Source organism: Pantherophis guttatus, chromosome 18 (assembly GCF_059756535.1).
Source record: "Pantherophis guttatus breed Tessera chromosome 18, ASM5975653v1, whole genome shotgun sequence".
Lineage (NCBI taxonomy): Eukaryota > Metazoa > Chordata > Lepidosauria > Squamata > Colubridae > Pantherophis > Pantherophis guttatus.
The window spans coordinates 6,200,101-6,216,434 of record NC_142080.1 but is presented as its reverse complement, the minus strand read 5'-3'; the positions used below and the strand labels follow the sequence as shown (position 1 = coordinate 6,216,434).

The window sequence follows — 16,334 nt, the reverse complement described above, 5'->3', positions numbered from 1 at the left end:
ATCACTTCCGACCATATCGTAGCGCAGGTTATTGGCAAAATGCTCACAATTCTGGCTATTGAATTCATACTCTACCACTTTCCTTGCCACCAGCTTCTCTGCCCTAGAGATATTCTGGAGAGTATATTTGGAGTCATGCTGGTTGTTGACACGGTAGAGGTCAGTCCCTGCCACATCGGACAGCAGTTCCTTCTTCACCAATGTCATGCGGGCAAATAACACTTTGGACCCGTGGTCCCCAGAAAAGACACCTTCTGAAGAAAAGAGACCGTAGGATGAGCGATCACGTGACTATGTGGATGCCGCGATGGTCATAAGTGCAAGGATCGGTCATAAGTCGCTTTTTTTCAGTGCTATTGCAACTCTGAATGTCTGCTCAGTGGAAGTTTGTAAGCCAAGGACTACCTGCTTGGAAACACTGAAATACCCCCCCCCCCATGCTGTTGTAACATACATATCCTGCGATAAGAGTTTAATAGAATAGAATAAACAGAGTGGGAAGGGACCTTTGGAGGTCTTCTAGTCCAACCCCCTGCTTAGGCAGGAAACCCTATAAACCACTTCAGACAAATGGTTATCCAACATCTTCTTAAAAACTTCCAGTGTTGGAGCATTCACAACTTCTGGAGGCAAGTTGTTCCACTGATTGATTGTTCTGACTGTCAGGAAATTTCTCCTTAATTCCAGGTTGCTTCTCTCCTTGATTAGTTTCCACCCATTGCTTCTTGTCCTGCCCTCAGGTGCCCTCAATTTTTCTAGGAAGATTCTCAGTCATCCAGATCAGGGTTGTCCCAAATAGTGGTGGGATTCAGTCAGTTCACACCGGTTCACCTGAACCGTTAGCCAATTGCTTGTGCAGTTCAGAGAACCGGCTGAATATAAAGTACAAGAGTGGGGTTTTTTTCTCTTTCTCTCCCTTCAGTTAATAACTCTGGGCAGGCAGCCAAGAACCACTTAACAGGCTACTTAGTTGTCATAACAGCTGACACACGCCTTGAATAAAGTCAATAAACAACAGAAACCGACAGGATTAGGGCAGGGAAACTACCCAGGAAACCCATCGATCACCCATCTGGCTGCTTTTTCAAAAAGCAACTGGATTTTGCTTTTCCTTGAAGAGGTTTCGCTTCTGATCCAAGAAGCTTCTTCAGTTCTGAGTGAATGGTGGAGGATGGAAGGATTTATATTCCCTGCGATCACCTGATCTTTAGCACTTATCCTGATGACCAGATGACTGCAAGAATATCAAACAATTATATTGTTTTTATTGTTTCCTAGAATGATTTGATTGCTTATTAGCATCCTATGGCTATCACTAAGTGTTGTATCTTATGATTCTTGACGAATATATTTTACTTTTATGTACACTGAGAGCGTATGCACCAAAGACAAGTTCCTGGTTTGTCCAAACACAACTCTATTCTATTCTATTCTATTCTATTCTATTCTATTCTTTCTTATTCTATTCTATTCAAATATTTTTTGCTTTAAGTCTCGATCTTAGGCTTTTGTTCCGATGGCAAACCTATGGCATGTGTGCCAGAAGTGCCATTTTTCTGGGCACGCAAGCTGTCGCCCAACTCACCTGTAGCTGCGCATCCCCAACAATTCAGTGGGACCTCCAAGGCGCATGCACGCAATTCAGGGGACCCAGCTGTTCTTTGGAGATCTCCTGCGCATGCACTCACGTTTGTGGGTGCACATGAGAGTACTGGTGCGCAGCGCACGCATGCAGATGGCGTTCGTGTGTGTGCATTGCATGCGTGAAAACCACATGCATGCAGATGGTGCAATTGCATGTGCACCGCAGTGGGGCACACACTTGAAAGCTGTGCGCATGTGCAGTTGCGCGCACAGAGTATGGGGGAGGAGCCACGCGGTAGCACAGATGACACGCATGCAAAGCATGGACCTGTTCGGCACTCGGTGAGTAAAAGGTTCGCCACCACTGCTCTGTGCCGCCCTATTTTACCACATTTACTAAGCACTTATGTGGAAGGCTGGGTGCACGCGTGGAAGGCGCGCTCACATTTTCGGTGTGCTCGAACCGGTGGTAAAATTATGCAAAACCCACCTCTCGTCATAAGTTGTAAGTTTTTTTCATGCCGCTGTAACTTTGAAGAGTCAGTAGGACTGTTCTGTGTAGGCATGAGAGATTTTCAGAAAAATGACACAGGCACGAAATAACCCTTCACACCCATTTCAGTACACCAGTCTTTTATTTTCGCAGTTGCAAAGTGGAATGCTTCCTTTTTGTGCTTTATAAATATAATTCAGCATCAACATCCTGACCACATTGGTCCACAGGGGGGAAAGTTTTCGACTTGACAAAGTTGTCAAAAAAAAAAAAAGAGTTCTGAAAACAGTGAAAAGAGCCAGGAGACAGCATCCATTCCCCATCCAGACACATACCTACCTCTCTGAACTGCAACTCCCAGAATTCCAAGGAGCCACGGCCAAAGGAATTCTGGGAATTGAACCTCAAACACAAACATGGCTCCCCATTTTCCACTCAACCCTTTAAAAGGAAATCTGGTCCCCGGGTCTGTGTTTCACGCTGCATTTTCTTCGCGTGGCCTAAGGTTTTCCAGCGCAACCCAGGAGAAGGATCTGTGTCTTCCTACCACACTTTAGATTTTAAACTCAGCTGTGTCACGTACAAAATAAAGAATCACCTCAACTCGCTCACTCAAATTCTTGTGACTCCCTAGGCGCCGAACCCCAACATTAAAAAAAAGTTGGCATTTGAGAGAAAACAAAGCTGCGTTGGGAGCTTAGAGGCCTGTGATGTTTAGAAAATGGGGCGACGCTTCCCATAAACAAAGAAGAAAAAAAAAAAGAAGAGGTAGAATGCAAAAAAAACAACAACCAAAACAAAACTGAAAATAAGACTTGCTGTGAAAGGAAAAGGCCACCAGAGGGCGATCTTGGGAAATAAGCCAGGAAAGAACTCTGCAGACGTTTTGCTCCCTTGCCCTCTAATGGGCCAAAAGACTCAAAACATTTGGGCTTTGCGATCAAGTGAGACTCCAATGCAGCAGCAAAAAAATAAGGCAAAAAAGGTTAAAAAAGAAAAAGAAAAGGCACCTTGGAAGAATGCATAAAGCTTATTCCGCCCTCCGGAGAAGCCTTCGTGATTGAGGGAAGCTAGAATGACTCAAAAGCTTGGAGCAGAATAATAATTTTTGGTGCGAGGCCTATATAAGAAAGGTTTCCAAGAACGAGACTTTTGGGGGGGGGAGAGGGAGAGCGGGTCCCAGAGGCACCTTGAGCTTTGGGTAAGTTTACTAGCTATAATGGAACACACTCCTTGCTACGGAGTTTTTTTATTAATCATCCCACGGTTGACTCGGTGGGCAACGAAGAAAGGAAGGGGAAACAGTCGGAATTTAAACAGCGTGGCTCAGAACGGGAAAACGGCCTTCAATCACATATACAGAGAGGAGACCAAGACCATTCACCCTCCCAAGCTTGGAAAAAACAGAGGGGGGAGGGAATTCTCCATACCAGTAAAATACAGAAAGAACAGCCAATAAGGGTCACTGGTTGTGTCTCAACCCAGTGAGTCTAGAAAGGACGAGAGTACATTACATTCAAGGAACAATGTCTCGACCACACCTGGAAAAACTCTCAAATGTCCCGCACAGCTCACCGCTGATCTAGACGGAGATCCCAAAGAGATCCAAGCAGGACCGCTAAGACGATCCCTTGCATTTCGACAAGGTGAATTACAAAGACGAAGCAGACACCGCGTTGTACCGAAAGAGAAAGACAAAGACACAAGCCGGCGATGCGGGAGCCGTTTTAACACACCGAACTCTTCCGTTTCTCTCCGTTTCGAACTTCCTGAGACGGCTTTTCTAAGGCAGTGGGGCTGCTAGCTGGGCGCGATTCTCTGGGTCGAAGCAGGCACCGTCCAGTTTTGAGAAGGCACTAAAAACAAAATAGCATCCCTAATTTATATTTAATTATTTGGCTAGGCCTGGCCGGCCCTCAGCAGATCCTTTTGAAGTTTGGCCGAACTCTCGCCAAAAGAAAGGCTGGGTAATTTAGCCACTCCGAGGTTGATGCCTGGGGAGGGAGGGGGGAGCTTTTTTGGCGGGGAGAGGAGGAGGGAGAAGGGGAGTTGGCATCTTCTTCTTGGTACAACCGACAAACCTCGAAAACAAAAGCCGGCAGCTGAAACAATAATGGGTCAGGTTGGTTTTTCCTTTTTCATCACGGAAGGCACTAACTGGTACGGAAACGGTTTTCGAGCGGCTGTTTTGTTTCCCCATTTAAAGTGCAGAAGATTTCTTTCTTGAAGGGAGAGGGTGGGGGGAAATGAAAAATCAGGGGAGGGGTCCGTCAAAGGAAGGTAAGCGGGAAGAAAGGAGCAGAGATCCCGCCGCCCCCGACTCAGAAGCTCAGATTGGCTGTCTATGAAGAAGCTTTGCGAAAGCGATTCCTGGATCGGAAAGCCAGATTCCGGTGATTCCACCGTCAAGGATGACATTTTGGGAGTCGCACCTCGTCGTGCCGCCTTGTTCACTGAGACTTCCCGTGCAGTGGTGGGGCCAGGGGCTGCTCTCTGGAGGGGGCCGGGTGGACAGGAGACCTGGAGAAGGTAAGCACACAGGTGAGAAGATGTTCAGGTTAGGGAAAATTTCACACCCAAGCAGTCACCCAAGAGCTAATAATTTCTTGATTTTTCCAGTAGTCCTTGACGTAAGACCACAATTCAGCAGAGTCCAGTCTCTTGCCCCCAACAATCTGGGTCCTCGCTTTACCGACATTGGAAGGACGTAAGGCTGAGTCAAGCATGAGCCGGTCAGAATTGAACTGCTGGAAGTGGGCAGAATTAGCCTGACAATACTGCATTCTAACCACTGGGAAGAGAAGGAAGGAAGGAAGGAAGGAAGGAAGGAAGGAAGGAAGGAAGGAAGGAAGGAAGGAAGGAAGGAAGGAAGGAAGGAAGGAAGGAAGGAAGGGCAATAGCAACAGCTCTTAGATATATATATGTACCGCTTCACAGTGCTTTGCAGCCCTCTCTAAGTGGTTTACAGAGTCAGGATCTTGCCCCCAACAATCTGGGTCCTCATTTTACTGACCTCGGAAGGACAGAAGGTTGAGTCAACCTTGAGCCAGTCAGAATCCAACTGCTGGCACTGGGCAGAATTAGCCTGCAATATTGCATTCTAACCAGCAGTGGGTTTCAAATTTTTTTACTACCGGTTCTGTGGGTCTGGCTCCTCATTTTACCGACATTGGAAGGACAGAAGGCTGAGTCAACCTTGAGCCGGTCAGAATCGAACTGCTGGCGGTGGGAAGAATAAGCCTGCAATACTGCATTCTAACCACTGGGGGAGAGAAGGAAGGAAGGAGCTGGTCAGGATCGAACTGCTGAACTAAGCCAAATACATACCCCATAGCCCGTATCTTCTGCAGCACGAACGCCGCTGTGTTGTCAATCACAATGCCCAGTTCGCGGTATTCGCCTGAGTATCGGATGTAGCCCCAGGCTAGCAGGGAAAGAAGCAACAGCCCCACCATTAAGTTGCACAACTGGGCAACCACACTCAGTCCAATGTACTCGGTGATCCCCGAGGTCACGTAAAGCACCACGATGATGCCGAAGAGGATGGCGGGCGTCCGGAAAGTGTTGAAGATGTTCTTGCTCTGGTTATGCTTGGCCAAGTCTTCAAAGAGGTCACTCAGCTCCTGCATCAACTCGTCCTCGTAACGTTGGCTGAACTCCCGGCCTCCCATCTTCTTGATGCGACGGAAGTGCTCCAAAGCCCGCAGGTTCTGCTCCCGGTGCTTTGCCTCCAGCAACTCGGGGGCCACATATGGTTTGTCTCCGCCACAGATCTGGAGGGAAAAGAGGACCAGGGCAAGTTAAGCTATCGGGCACGGTAAAGCAAGCTGGGAGAGCCGGGCCTGGTGGGTGGTTCAAAGCACCGGGCTAGAAACCGGGAGATTGTGAGTTCTAGTCCTGCCTTAGGCGTAAAAGCCAGCGAGATAACTTCGGGCCAATCACCAGGAGACGCTGAATTCTAGTTCCATTCCAGGCATGAAAGCCAGAAGGATGACTTTGGCCAGTCACCAGGAGACGGTGAGTTCTAGTTCTGCCTTAGACATGAAAGCTGACGGGGTGACTTTTGGCCAATCAACAGGAGACGGTGAATTCTAGTCCCGCCTTAGGCATGAAAACCAGTTGCGTGACTTTGGCCAATCCCCAGGAAACAGTGAATTCTAGTTCCAGTGGGGTGGATTTGGCCCAATCATTGGGAGATTGTGAGTTCTAGTCCTGCTTTAGGCATGAAAGCTGGCTGGGTGACTTTGGGCCAATCACCAGGAGACTCTGAATTCTAATTCCATTCCAGGCATGAAAGCCAGAGGGATGACTTTGGTCCAGGTCACCAGGAGACAGTGAGTTCTAGCCCCGCCTTAGGCATTTGGGCCAATCACCAGGAGACTGGGAGTTCTAGTCTTGTCTTAGGCATAAAAACCATCTAGGTGACTTTGGGCCAGGCCTTTTTTGGGGGGCCTGGAAACACAGAAACAATGCAAAACCCCTTCCGAAAACATTTCTTGGCAAAAAAAACCCATCCTCAACAACTTCTCTACACAGTCATCAGGAGTCAAGAACGACTCCTGGGCAGCCCATACAAGTGGCAAACCGTGGGTAAATGCCACCCCACCCCACCCCCGCCCCCCTCACCTTTTCCATGCTGCTGTAATACAGGTCTTTGGCTGAAGCGACAGCCGCCAGATTGTTGGCTTCAGCGGTGGCCTGCAAAGAAGGAGAAACAATTTCAGAAGCAAACCAGTTGAGTTTTCCCCACCCTCTGCTAAGAGTTAGGAAAACTGTAAAAAAAAGAAAAACAAAAAATTGGCAGGTTGCATTTGGAGGTTTAATGCTGTATTTTTTGTGTACAGTTCTGTAATTTTATTCGCTGTAGCTGGTAACCCGACGTTGCCCGAGTATTTATAGATGTCGAAGCCTTTGTCTGACAGGGAGCCATTGAGAGGAGCCTTTCTTCCCCCCTACTCCCATGCCCATCACCCCTGCCCTCTCCTTTCCCCCTCCCATGCGCTCCTCTTTCCCGCCCTGTCTATGATCCTGGCACACTTTGCCCCAAATCCATCAGGCGCTTCCCCATTGCTCCACTAGAGGGCGAACATCACAGCTGGCTTTCCAGAGGAAGCTGCAAATGAACTGCCATTACAAACAATTGCTGCTCTAGGATGCCACACTCGCTCTCCTTAACGGCCCAGATTCTACCTTTCCCCTCCCATGACATCACAAACAACTGCCGCTCTAGGATGCCGCACTCGCTCTCCTTAATGGCACAGGCGTTCCACAATTATGTTGGAACACAGACACACACACACACACACACAACCCAGGGGTGTCTTACCCCTACAGTATTTGTTTCCAGATAGTAAGTCATCTGTGTACCATGTTTGGTTGAGATTGCTCGAGGCGTTCCAGAGTTATGCTGGAACATACATACATACATCCTTTTTTATATAGATAAGATTGTTACTGGAGCCAGCTCTGCAGGCTTTGTAGAGGCAGTACAGGTAGTCCTTGACTTAACGACCACAACTGAGTCCAAAATTTCTATTGCTACGTGAGATACTTCTTAAGTGGATTCGTCCCAGTTAACGACTCTTCTTGCCACCGTTGTTAAGCAAATCACTTCGGTTAAGTTAGGAACATGTGGGCTGTTAAAAGGGAATTCACTTTGCTTGTCAGGAGGTCGCAAAAGGGGATCACACGACCCCGGGGATACTGCGACCGTCATAAATACGAGTCAGTTGTCAAGCGTTCTGAATTTCGATCACGTGACCATGGGAATGCTACAAAGGCCATAAGTGTGAAAAACAGCCATAAGCCGCTTTTTTCAGTGCTGTTGTAACTTCAAACGGTCACTAAATGAACTGTCGTAAGTCGAGGGCTACCTGTAACCACCACGCTGAATTGTAGCAAGAAGTCAAGTGATTTTTAACTCTTCCCTCTCCAGTCGAAACTCACCAGCAACATGGATTTGGGGTGTGGCAGGTCTTCCCCCTGGTAAATCTTGATATAAGCCTAGGATGAAGGACATTAACAAACGATTATTACACAACTGTAAATTCATTCATTTCCACGGTTTTTCGTTCCAACCTAAAAATATTTGTGGGTCCTAAATCCAGTAAGAAGGAAAACATCCTCCATGCTTAAAGACGGGCCGAACTACAGTTACTCCTCAACGTACGACTGTCATGGAGCCTCAGATTTCTGTCCCTGTGTGAGACGTTTTTGGTAAACAGCCACAGAATTGGTGCAATGTCCATTTCTGAATAGTGACTGCCCAAGGATCCTGCCCCTAGCCCTCCCTCCCCCAGATTTGAGATGGCCTATTTAGGAATTCTGAGTAGGAATTTAAGAGGCTAATTCTGTTAAATCTTAAAAACACCTGACTTCCAAAATGCCTGCTTCTTAAAATTCTAGCAAATTCTTGGCCTTTTTCTCTGGTCTGTTCTCTGCGGACCCACCCCCCAAATCCATGGGGAGATCTGATTGCAAGCAGCTCAAGAGTTGTTTATAAACGTTATATAAACATTTGAAATAAGTACGCTAATTAAATCAAACCGCCAGACCAAGCAGCTCTCAATTTTCTTTTTTTCTTTATTGACTTTCCTCTCGCTGAAGAGAAAAGAAATGTAAACAAAGCTCAGAGTGTGACGAAACGTACCTTGAAATACTCCAACAGGCCTCGGCAGGTTACTTTCGAGCCGTTGATCTCCTTTTCTAAGAGCTGACTGGGATCCAGGACGAACGGGATCAACTGCTTCAGCTGGTCCTTGAATTCGTCGGCGATGTCTGCAGCACAAAAAGGAAACACGGACGAAAAAGATAAAAGAGGAAGAACTGCGATGGGAATGGAGTTCTTTTTTTCCCCGTGAATTGTTTTATGGCCTTATAAAATACAGACAGACATTTATTATTGTAGGTAATGACAGTCGTACTATGTGGGGAAAACCTTTTAGGAGATGGGGCAAAATATGCTGGCAAGGGAACAATTAGATAAGAGACAGCTGAGCCCTCAGCTGAATAATGGGTGGGGAAAGAGGATGAAAAGAGACCCTTCCTAGTTTATCAGGGTGTAAAGGGGAGGGATGCGGTGGCCCAGTGGTTAAGACGCTGTGTTTGTTGATCAAAAGATTGGCAGTTCAGCGGTTCAAATCCCTAGTGCCACGTAATGGGGTGAGCTCCCATTGCCTGTCCCAGCTTCTGCCAACCTAGCAGTTCGAAAGCAGGTAAAAAAACATGCAAGTAGAAAAATAGGGACCCCCTTTGGTGGGAAGGGAACAGCGTTCTGTGCACCTTTGGCGTTGAGTCATGCCAAAGGCATGACCACGGAGACGTCTTCGGACAGCGCTGGCTCTTCGGCTTTGAAACGGAGGTGAGCACCGTCCCCTAGAGTCGGAAACGACCAGCATGTATGTGCAAGGGGAACCTTTACCTTTAAGGGGAGGGCGGGAGATTTGAACTTTCAGATTTTTGAGAGTCGTGTCAGGTAGACCAATCAGGAAAAAACAATCAGGTGAACTAATTATATTTCGCTGCCTTGACATCTTACAGCTGTTGGATGTAAGATGGAAGAAACATTGGAGATCTTCTAATCCAACCTCCTGCCTAAAGCAGGAGACCCCTGTTTCATTCTGTACAAATGGCTGTCCAGTTTCTTCCTAAAAAATCTCCAGTGTTGGAGCACCCACCATTTCTGGTGGCAAGCTGTTCCGCTGGTTAATTGTCCTCACTGTTAGGAAGTTTCTCCTGCTTGTCTCCTAGATTAGTTTCTAGCCGTTGCTTCTTGTCCTCCCTTCTGGTGCTTTGGAGAATAATTTGACTCCCTCTTCTTTGTGGCAGCCCCTCAAATATTGGAAGACTGCTATCATGTTACCAGAGGTGGGTTTCAGCAGGTTCTGGAGAACCAGTGGCGGAAATTTTGAGTAGTTCAGAGAACCGGTAGTAAAAATTCTGACTGGCCCCGCCCCCATCTATTCTCTGCCTCCCAAGTCCCAGGTAATCGGGAGGAAATGGGGATTTTGCAGTAACCTTCCCCTAGAGTGGGGAGGGAATGGAGATTTTATAGTATCCTTCTCCTGGAGTGGGGTGGGAATGGAGATTTTACAGTATCCTTCCCCTGCCACACCCACCAAGCCAGACCCACAGAATCGGTAGTAAAAAATTCTGAAACCCACCACTGCATGTCACCCCCAGTCCTTCTTTTCATTAGACTAGAACAGGGGTCTCCAAAGACTTTAAGATTTGTGGACTTCAACTCCCAGAATTCCTCAGCCAGTCAGTTGAAGTCTTAAAGTTCCTCAGTCAGTCCACAAGTCTTAAAGTTATGAAGTTTGGAGATCCCTGGTCTAGAATTAAACATATATATATAAAAAGAAACCAAACAGAGAAACCGCACTCTGAAATGCTTTTAATAAAATCGGGAGACCTTTTAAACCCTCCAAAGAGGATTTTTCCAGCTGTGGATCTGCAGCACACAAAGCAGGGGTGAAATGTTACCGGTTCGAGTCGGTTCACCCGAACCGGTAGTATAAAATGCTACAGGTTCGCTGAACCGGTAATAAAAAAAAATGCTTTAAAAAGTTCTAATGATTGCGCGTCGCTCAGCTGATTTTTGTAACTTTTTTTTAAACTTTTTAAGCATTTTTTTTTACAACCGGTTCTCCGGAACCGGTAGTTAAAAATGCTTTAAAAAGTTTAAAAAAAAAAAAAAGCAGGAAATCCAAAAGGGTGCGTTTGGTGCGCACTGCACATGCAGCGAACCGGTGGCGACTGGCGGAGGATTTCACCACTGACACAAAGCCAGGTTTTGGGATGTGGGATCTTTTTCACGCCCAGACCCAGGTCCTTCAGAGATTCCAGGCCTTACCATTCAGACGGCCATCAAAATTCGGGCTGGTAGCCACTTTGAGTCCCGGATGAGGTAAGAGGAAACAGTTGACGTTGGTGAAGCAGGAATGGATGTGTTTGCGAACATTCTGAATCTCTTCGTGCTGGTGAGATTTTACCTTGTGGCAGAAAAGAGAGGAGGATTCAGAACAGGTCCAACAAAACCCAACACTGACGAGCACAACCACAGAATTTCTGGAGTTTTTTTTTTTTATTATTATTTTGTTTTACCTCCAGACGTTTATCGAGGAAATTCATGCCTCCGTCCAAGCCGTAGTTATACTCGTACGGAAAACTCCAATCTCGCACCAGGAACATCAGCGTCTGCGTTAAAGAGAGAAAGCTCAGGTGATACCACTGCACCAGAGGTGGGTTTCAGCAGGTTCTGGAGAACCGGTAGTGGAAATTTTGAGTAGTTCGGAGAACCGGCAAATACCACCTCTGACTGGCCCCCCTCTGTCCCTCCCAGGAGTCCCCACGCGGCCCGTTTTGGATGCAGGTAAGTGCAGTGCGCGCGCAGAGGCTTGGGAAGGGCGAAAAATGGGCCTACTGGAAGTTTGGGAAGGCCGGAAACGGGCCCATTTCTGGCCTCTAGAGGGCCTCTGGAGCAGAGGTGGTATTCAGCAGGTTCTGACCAGTTCTGGAGAACCGGTAGCGGAAATTTTGAGTAGTTCGGAGAACCGGCAAATACCACCTCTAACCCGAATCAGAGCACAGCAAACGTAAAACTTTTCAGATTCAGAACTTTTGCCTGGATTCAAAGTGTTCATTTTTTCCCCCCCTGTGGCTGTGAGTTCCGCAGGTGAATTATAAATGGAGCCCGAGATTGTCCAGGCAGACTCCCTTCACCCCCATTCCTGATTGACCGAATGCATACCTGGAATGGCTTGAGAAAAATTTCGTCCATGGCCAGACGCCCGTATTCGGTAAAGAGCTGCACAAAGAGAAAAAGAGCAACAGTTGAGGGCCAGTTGCATGGAGTGGCCTAGAGGTGGAGCTCTGGCCTCACAATCAAGAGGCTCTGAGTTCGATTCTAGGTAGAGGCAGATATTTCTCTCTCTGGGCACAATCAGAATATATCTGCTGAAAAAAAACTCTGCATTGGCGACAGGAAAGGCATCTGGCCAGTAAATACTCATCTCTATTCAGTTGTCCAGACTAAAAGATGATGATGATGACTGAGGGCTAGCTGCATGAAAAGATCACACGTATTATAGGGAGATCCTGCCTACCTGCAGCTGCTGGAGGTCATCTTCTTGGATGTTTTGGGACAGGTTGTAAATCTGGGAAGGAAAGGAGTGGTGTACACAATTAATTATATGCTTAGCAACCGCAGCATAAAAAGGTCACAAAATTGGGCACAAATTGCTTAACAACCACACTACTTAGCGATTTAAAGTTCCAGCCTTAATTGTGGTTATAAGTCAAGGACTACCTCTGTTGCCTTAATGCTTGTAGGGTTACTGTGCTTTTGGGGTTTTAGGCATTTTGTTTTAATCTTGCAAGCTGTCCAGAATCACGTCTGTGAGATGGGCATATATAAAATGGTTGGATGGATGGAAAGAATTAGATTGTTTCAGAGAGAGAGAGAGAGAGAGAGATTATAGACAGACAGGAGAGATGATAGATGGATGGATGGATGGATGGACAGACAAATGAGATGATAGATAGATAGATAGATAGATAGATAGATAGATAGATAGATAGATAGATAGATAGATAGATAGATAGAGATTAGAGATAGATAGATAGATATTTATTTGTTTTATTTATTTGTTTTAATTTGTATATCACCCTTCTCCAGCAGGACTCAGGGCGGTGAACAGCCAGAATAAAACAGAACATACAAAATTTAAAAACAATTTAAAAATAATTAAATATTTTTGGCTGCAATTTAAAACAACCCAATTAAAATCAATTAAATTTAACCAAAACAGTGGGATCAAGCCAGCCCGGCTAGGTGAAATAAATAAGTTTTCAGGGCCCGACGAAAAGTCCGGATAGACTTTAGATAGATAGAGATTAGAGATAGATAGATAGATAGATAGAGATTAGAGATAGATAGTTATAGAGATAGATAGAGATAGACAGACAGATAGAGATTAGAGATAGATATAGATAGAGATTAGAGAGAGAGAGAGAGAGACAGACAGACAGATAGAGATTAGAGATAGATAGATAGATAGATAGATGGATAGATAGATAGATAGATAGATAGATAGATAGATAGATAAACAGACAGACAGACAGAGCAACAGGTAATGGATGGAGAGAGAGAGAAAGAGGGAGAGGGAGAGATGGATGGATGGCTAGATAGATAATAGATTGATAAAGAGATAACACAGATGGACAGACAGACCAACAGATGATGGCTGAAGACAGACAGGCAGACATCTGAGTCTCCCGGCGCATCAAGACCTCCAGCTAACTTCCCGCACTCGTGGGGACCCCATGCTAGTTTTCCTCACTTGCCAATCACGGCCAGCTGCAAACAGTGGGACTTTCTAACAGGTGAACGGCCGGCAGCTCACCTGAACGGAGCTGGTCATGGTGCTGAGGGCAAAGATGGTGGCGCAGTCTTTGACGGTGGACTGGCTGTCAAAGGCCCCCTGAGTGTCCATCAGCATAACCGCGACCTGCAAGGCAAGAGGCAAATTCTTGGAATATTTACAATTTATTGTTGGAATTACAAGCCTTGAATTTTCAAGGTGAAGGTTCGAATCCTGAATTGGTCATCGCAACAGGCTTGGGCCAATCGGTCGATCTACAGAACTAGCTGAGCAGAGAGTTGGACTAGAAGACCTCCAAGGTCCCTTTGCAGCTCTATTCGGACTGATTGATTGATTTTTAAGAAGAGATTGGACACAACCAATCTCACAACAATCTGCCTGAAATGGCATAAGGATCTCCTGCTTGAGCGGGGGGGGGGGGGGTTAGACTAGAGGACCTCCAAGGGCCCTTCCAAATCTGTGATTCTGTTTTGCGCAGGGGAGACAAAGATTCTGGTTTTAGCCCTGCTGCCCTGAAAAAACTCGGATCTATTTCTGCAAGCCGGCGGTTTCCTTTCCCTCCGTAGCCGTTCCTGCTTTCACCTTCTTCCCGCTGGGCTTCATCACGATGAAGACTTCGCTCCAGATCTGAATGCCGGTGGTCTCGGGGTCGGAGCCCCCCCGCCACGAAAAGCCCGTCAAGGGCTCATTTTCCACCCCCAGCCAATCAATTTTGCTGTCTTCTTTCTGTAGAAAAAAATAAAAATAAACACCACAGCGTCGGAATGAGGCCTCCAAAACCTTCCCGAGGATCGTAAGACCAAAATTTGCCCCGGATTATGGCGCCTCCGGCCAGTTTTCCTCAAGTAGGACTTTCCCAGACCAAAGGGACTAAAACTCCCATCGTTCCAGGTCAGCGTACCGCTGAAATCTGAGGCATCCCAAAGCCCATTGGGTCAAAGGGGAGATTTTTCTCTTCTCTGAGATAGATTTTTCTCTTGGAGGAGGCAGAGAAATTTTTTTTTTTTTTTACAAAAATAAAAAAAGAGTTTAAACTTTTTTCAGGACCCCATAGGACGGGTGTTGGCAACCTGCAGCTCTGGAGCCACATGCGGCTCTTTGGGCCCTCTGCTGCGGCTCCCTCTCCCATCACTGGCTGGCTCCGCCCCTCGCCTTCCCCTCTCAGTGCCTCCGCCATAAAGCGACGGCGGGGTGGATGAAGAAGCTGATTCTCCAGGGCCTCACTCTTGCTGGAGCTTCTTCCGGCCCTTATTGGTGCTGGGCGTGCCTTGGTCGCTTGGGGAGATGCACACCTGTCCGCCCCGAGACACTAGTTCAACCGGGCCGCAACCGATGCCAGCCTCGCTAACACGAAGGCTGGTGGGGTGGGAATGGGATCCGGGACGAGAGGACGATGGAAAGGGGGACAGGCCCGCAGTGCCCAGCCAAACAGAAAAAGAGAAAAACAAATGAAAGAGAGAGAGAGAGAGAAATGACGAGAGAGAAAAAGGTAGAAAAAGAGAAAGAAATGAGAAAATGGTGGAGGGAGAGTATGAGAGAGAGGAAAAAAAGAAAAACAAGGGAGAGAAGGGGGGAGAGAGAAATGAGAGAGAGAAAGGGGGAGAAAAAAATGAGAAAATGATGGAGGGAGAATATGAGAGAGAGCAAAAAAAAGAAACAAGGGAGAGAAGGGAGAGAGAGAGGGAGAGAGAAATGAGAGAAAGCTGGAAGGAGGGAATGAGAGAGGGAAAAGAGGGAAACAAATGAGAGAGAAGGGGAGAGAAAGGAAGGAAGGAAGGAAGGAAGGAAGGAAGGAAGGAAGGAAGGAAGGAAGGAAGGAAGGAAGGGAGAGGGAGAGGAAAAAGAGAAAAACAGAAGAGAACCATTTCCCACAGAAAACACCCAGAACCACAAAACCTGGGTAGGCGTGGCTGGAGCAGGTCATGTGACTGGGCGGGAGTGACATTGAGTTGGCCACGCCCACCGAGGTTTTGTGGCTCCCCGTGTTTTCTTTTCTGTGGGAAGCTGGCTCTTTTGAGTGTTTAAGGTTGCAGACCCCTGCATAGGATGAAAATAAGATTTGGGGGGGGGGGGTGGAATGGAGATGAGAGGAGACTCACTGGAGCTTCCAGTCAAATGACCAAGTTTACTTGGCAGAAATCTGGGGGGTGATAAAAAATACGATTTGTGTGTGTCCCCCTCTGGGAAAGCATGGCTGCAACAGGCAGGGTCAGAAAGAAAAAGGAAAAAAAAAAGATTTGGATTTCCAGTCTCTGATCCCCGAGTTCAAACTATTAGTCATGGGAGCAAAATAGCAGCTTTGTATTAACAGAAAGCTCTTATGCAACCTCCCCACCGTGGTCTAAAATGATTGCGAAGGAACAACGACAAGCCACGGCTTGCTAAGTTGCATTTCCTAACTGGAAAGCTGAGTTGCAGAAAATAGGCAACAGCATCGAGAGTCAAACACAATTGATTCTTTCTCTCTAGGTGTTTCCCAACCTTGGCAACTTTTAATTCTGGGACTTCAACTCCCAGAATTCCCCAGGCAGCATGCCTGAATATGGGTGGACTTCAACTCCCAGAATCCCCCAACCAGCATGCTTTAAGATTGGTGGACTTCAACTCCCAGAATTCCCCAGGCAGCATGCTTTAAGATAGGTGGACTTCAACTCCCAGAATTCCCCAGGCAGCATGCTTTAAGATGGGTGGACTTCAACTCCCAGAATTCCTGGCTAAGGAATTCTGGGAACTGAAGTCCACTCATTGTAAAACTGCCATGGTTGGGAAAACACTGAGAGTTAACTTTTGTGTTGAATTTATATTTACCGACAAAGAAATAAAGGGAGACTAGCACAGATCTATTTCAAGCTATTTAGCTCTCATCAGCTAGT

General features: G+C 46.8%; 1 protein-coding gene across 1 annotated transcript in view; it reads right to left on the bottom strand.

Moving 5' to 3' along the window:
- Nucleotides 1-2,200: 2,200 nt before the first annotated feature.
- The window catches only part of ATL3 (atlastin GTPase 3), a 29,107-nt gene continuing 14,973 nt past the window's right edge, over nt 2,201-16,334 (bottom strand). Inside the window, exons 3-13 of the mRNA XM_034426172.3 lie at nt 14,044-14,187; nt 13,483-13,587; nt 12,184-12,234; nt 11,829-11,885; nt 11,183-11,275; nt 10,932-11,070; nt 8,727-8,854; nt 8,024-8,080; nt 6,704-6,775; nt 5,405-5,850; nt 2,201-4,597 (exon numbers count right to left, since the gene is read on the bottom strand). Of these exons, the coding sequence (XP_034282063.1) occupies nt 4,528-4,597; nt 5,405-5,850; nt 6,704-6,775; nt 8,024-8,080; nt 8,727-8,854; nt 10,932-11,070; nt 11,183-11,275; nt 11,829-11,885; nt 12,184-12,234; nt 13,483-13,587; nt 14,044-14,187 (1,362 nt within the window). The 3' untranslated portion in view covers nt 2,201-4,527. The remainder of the gene's footprint in view (nt 4,598-5,404; nt 5,851-6,703; nt 6,776-8,023; nt 8,081-8,726; nt 8,855-10,931; nt 11,071-11,182; nt 11,276-11,828; nt 11,886-12,183; nt 12,235-13,482; nt 13,588-14,043; nt 14,188-16,334) is intronic.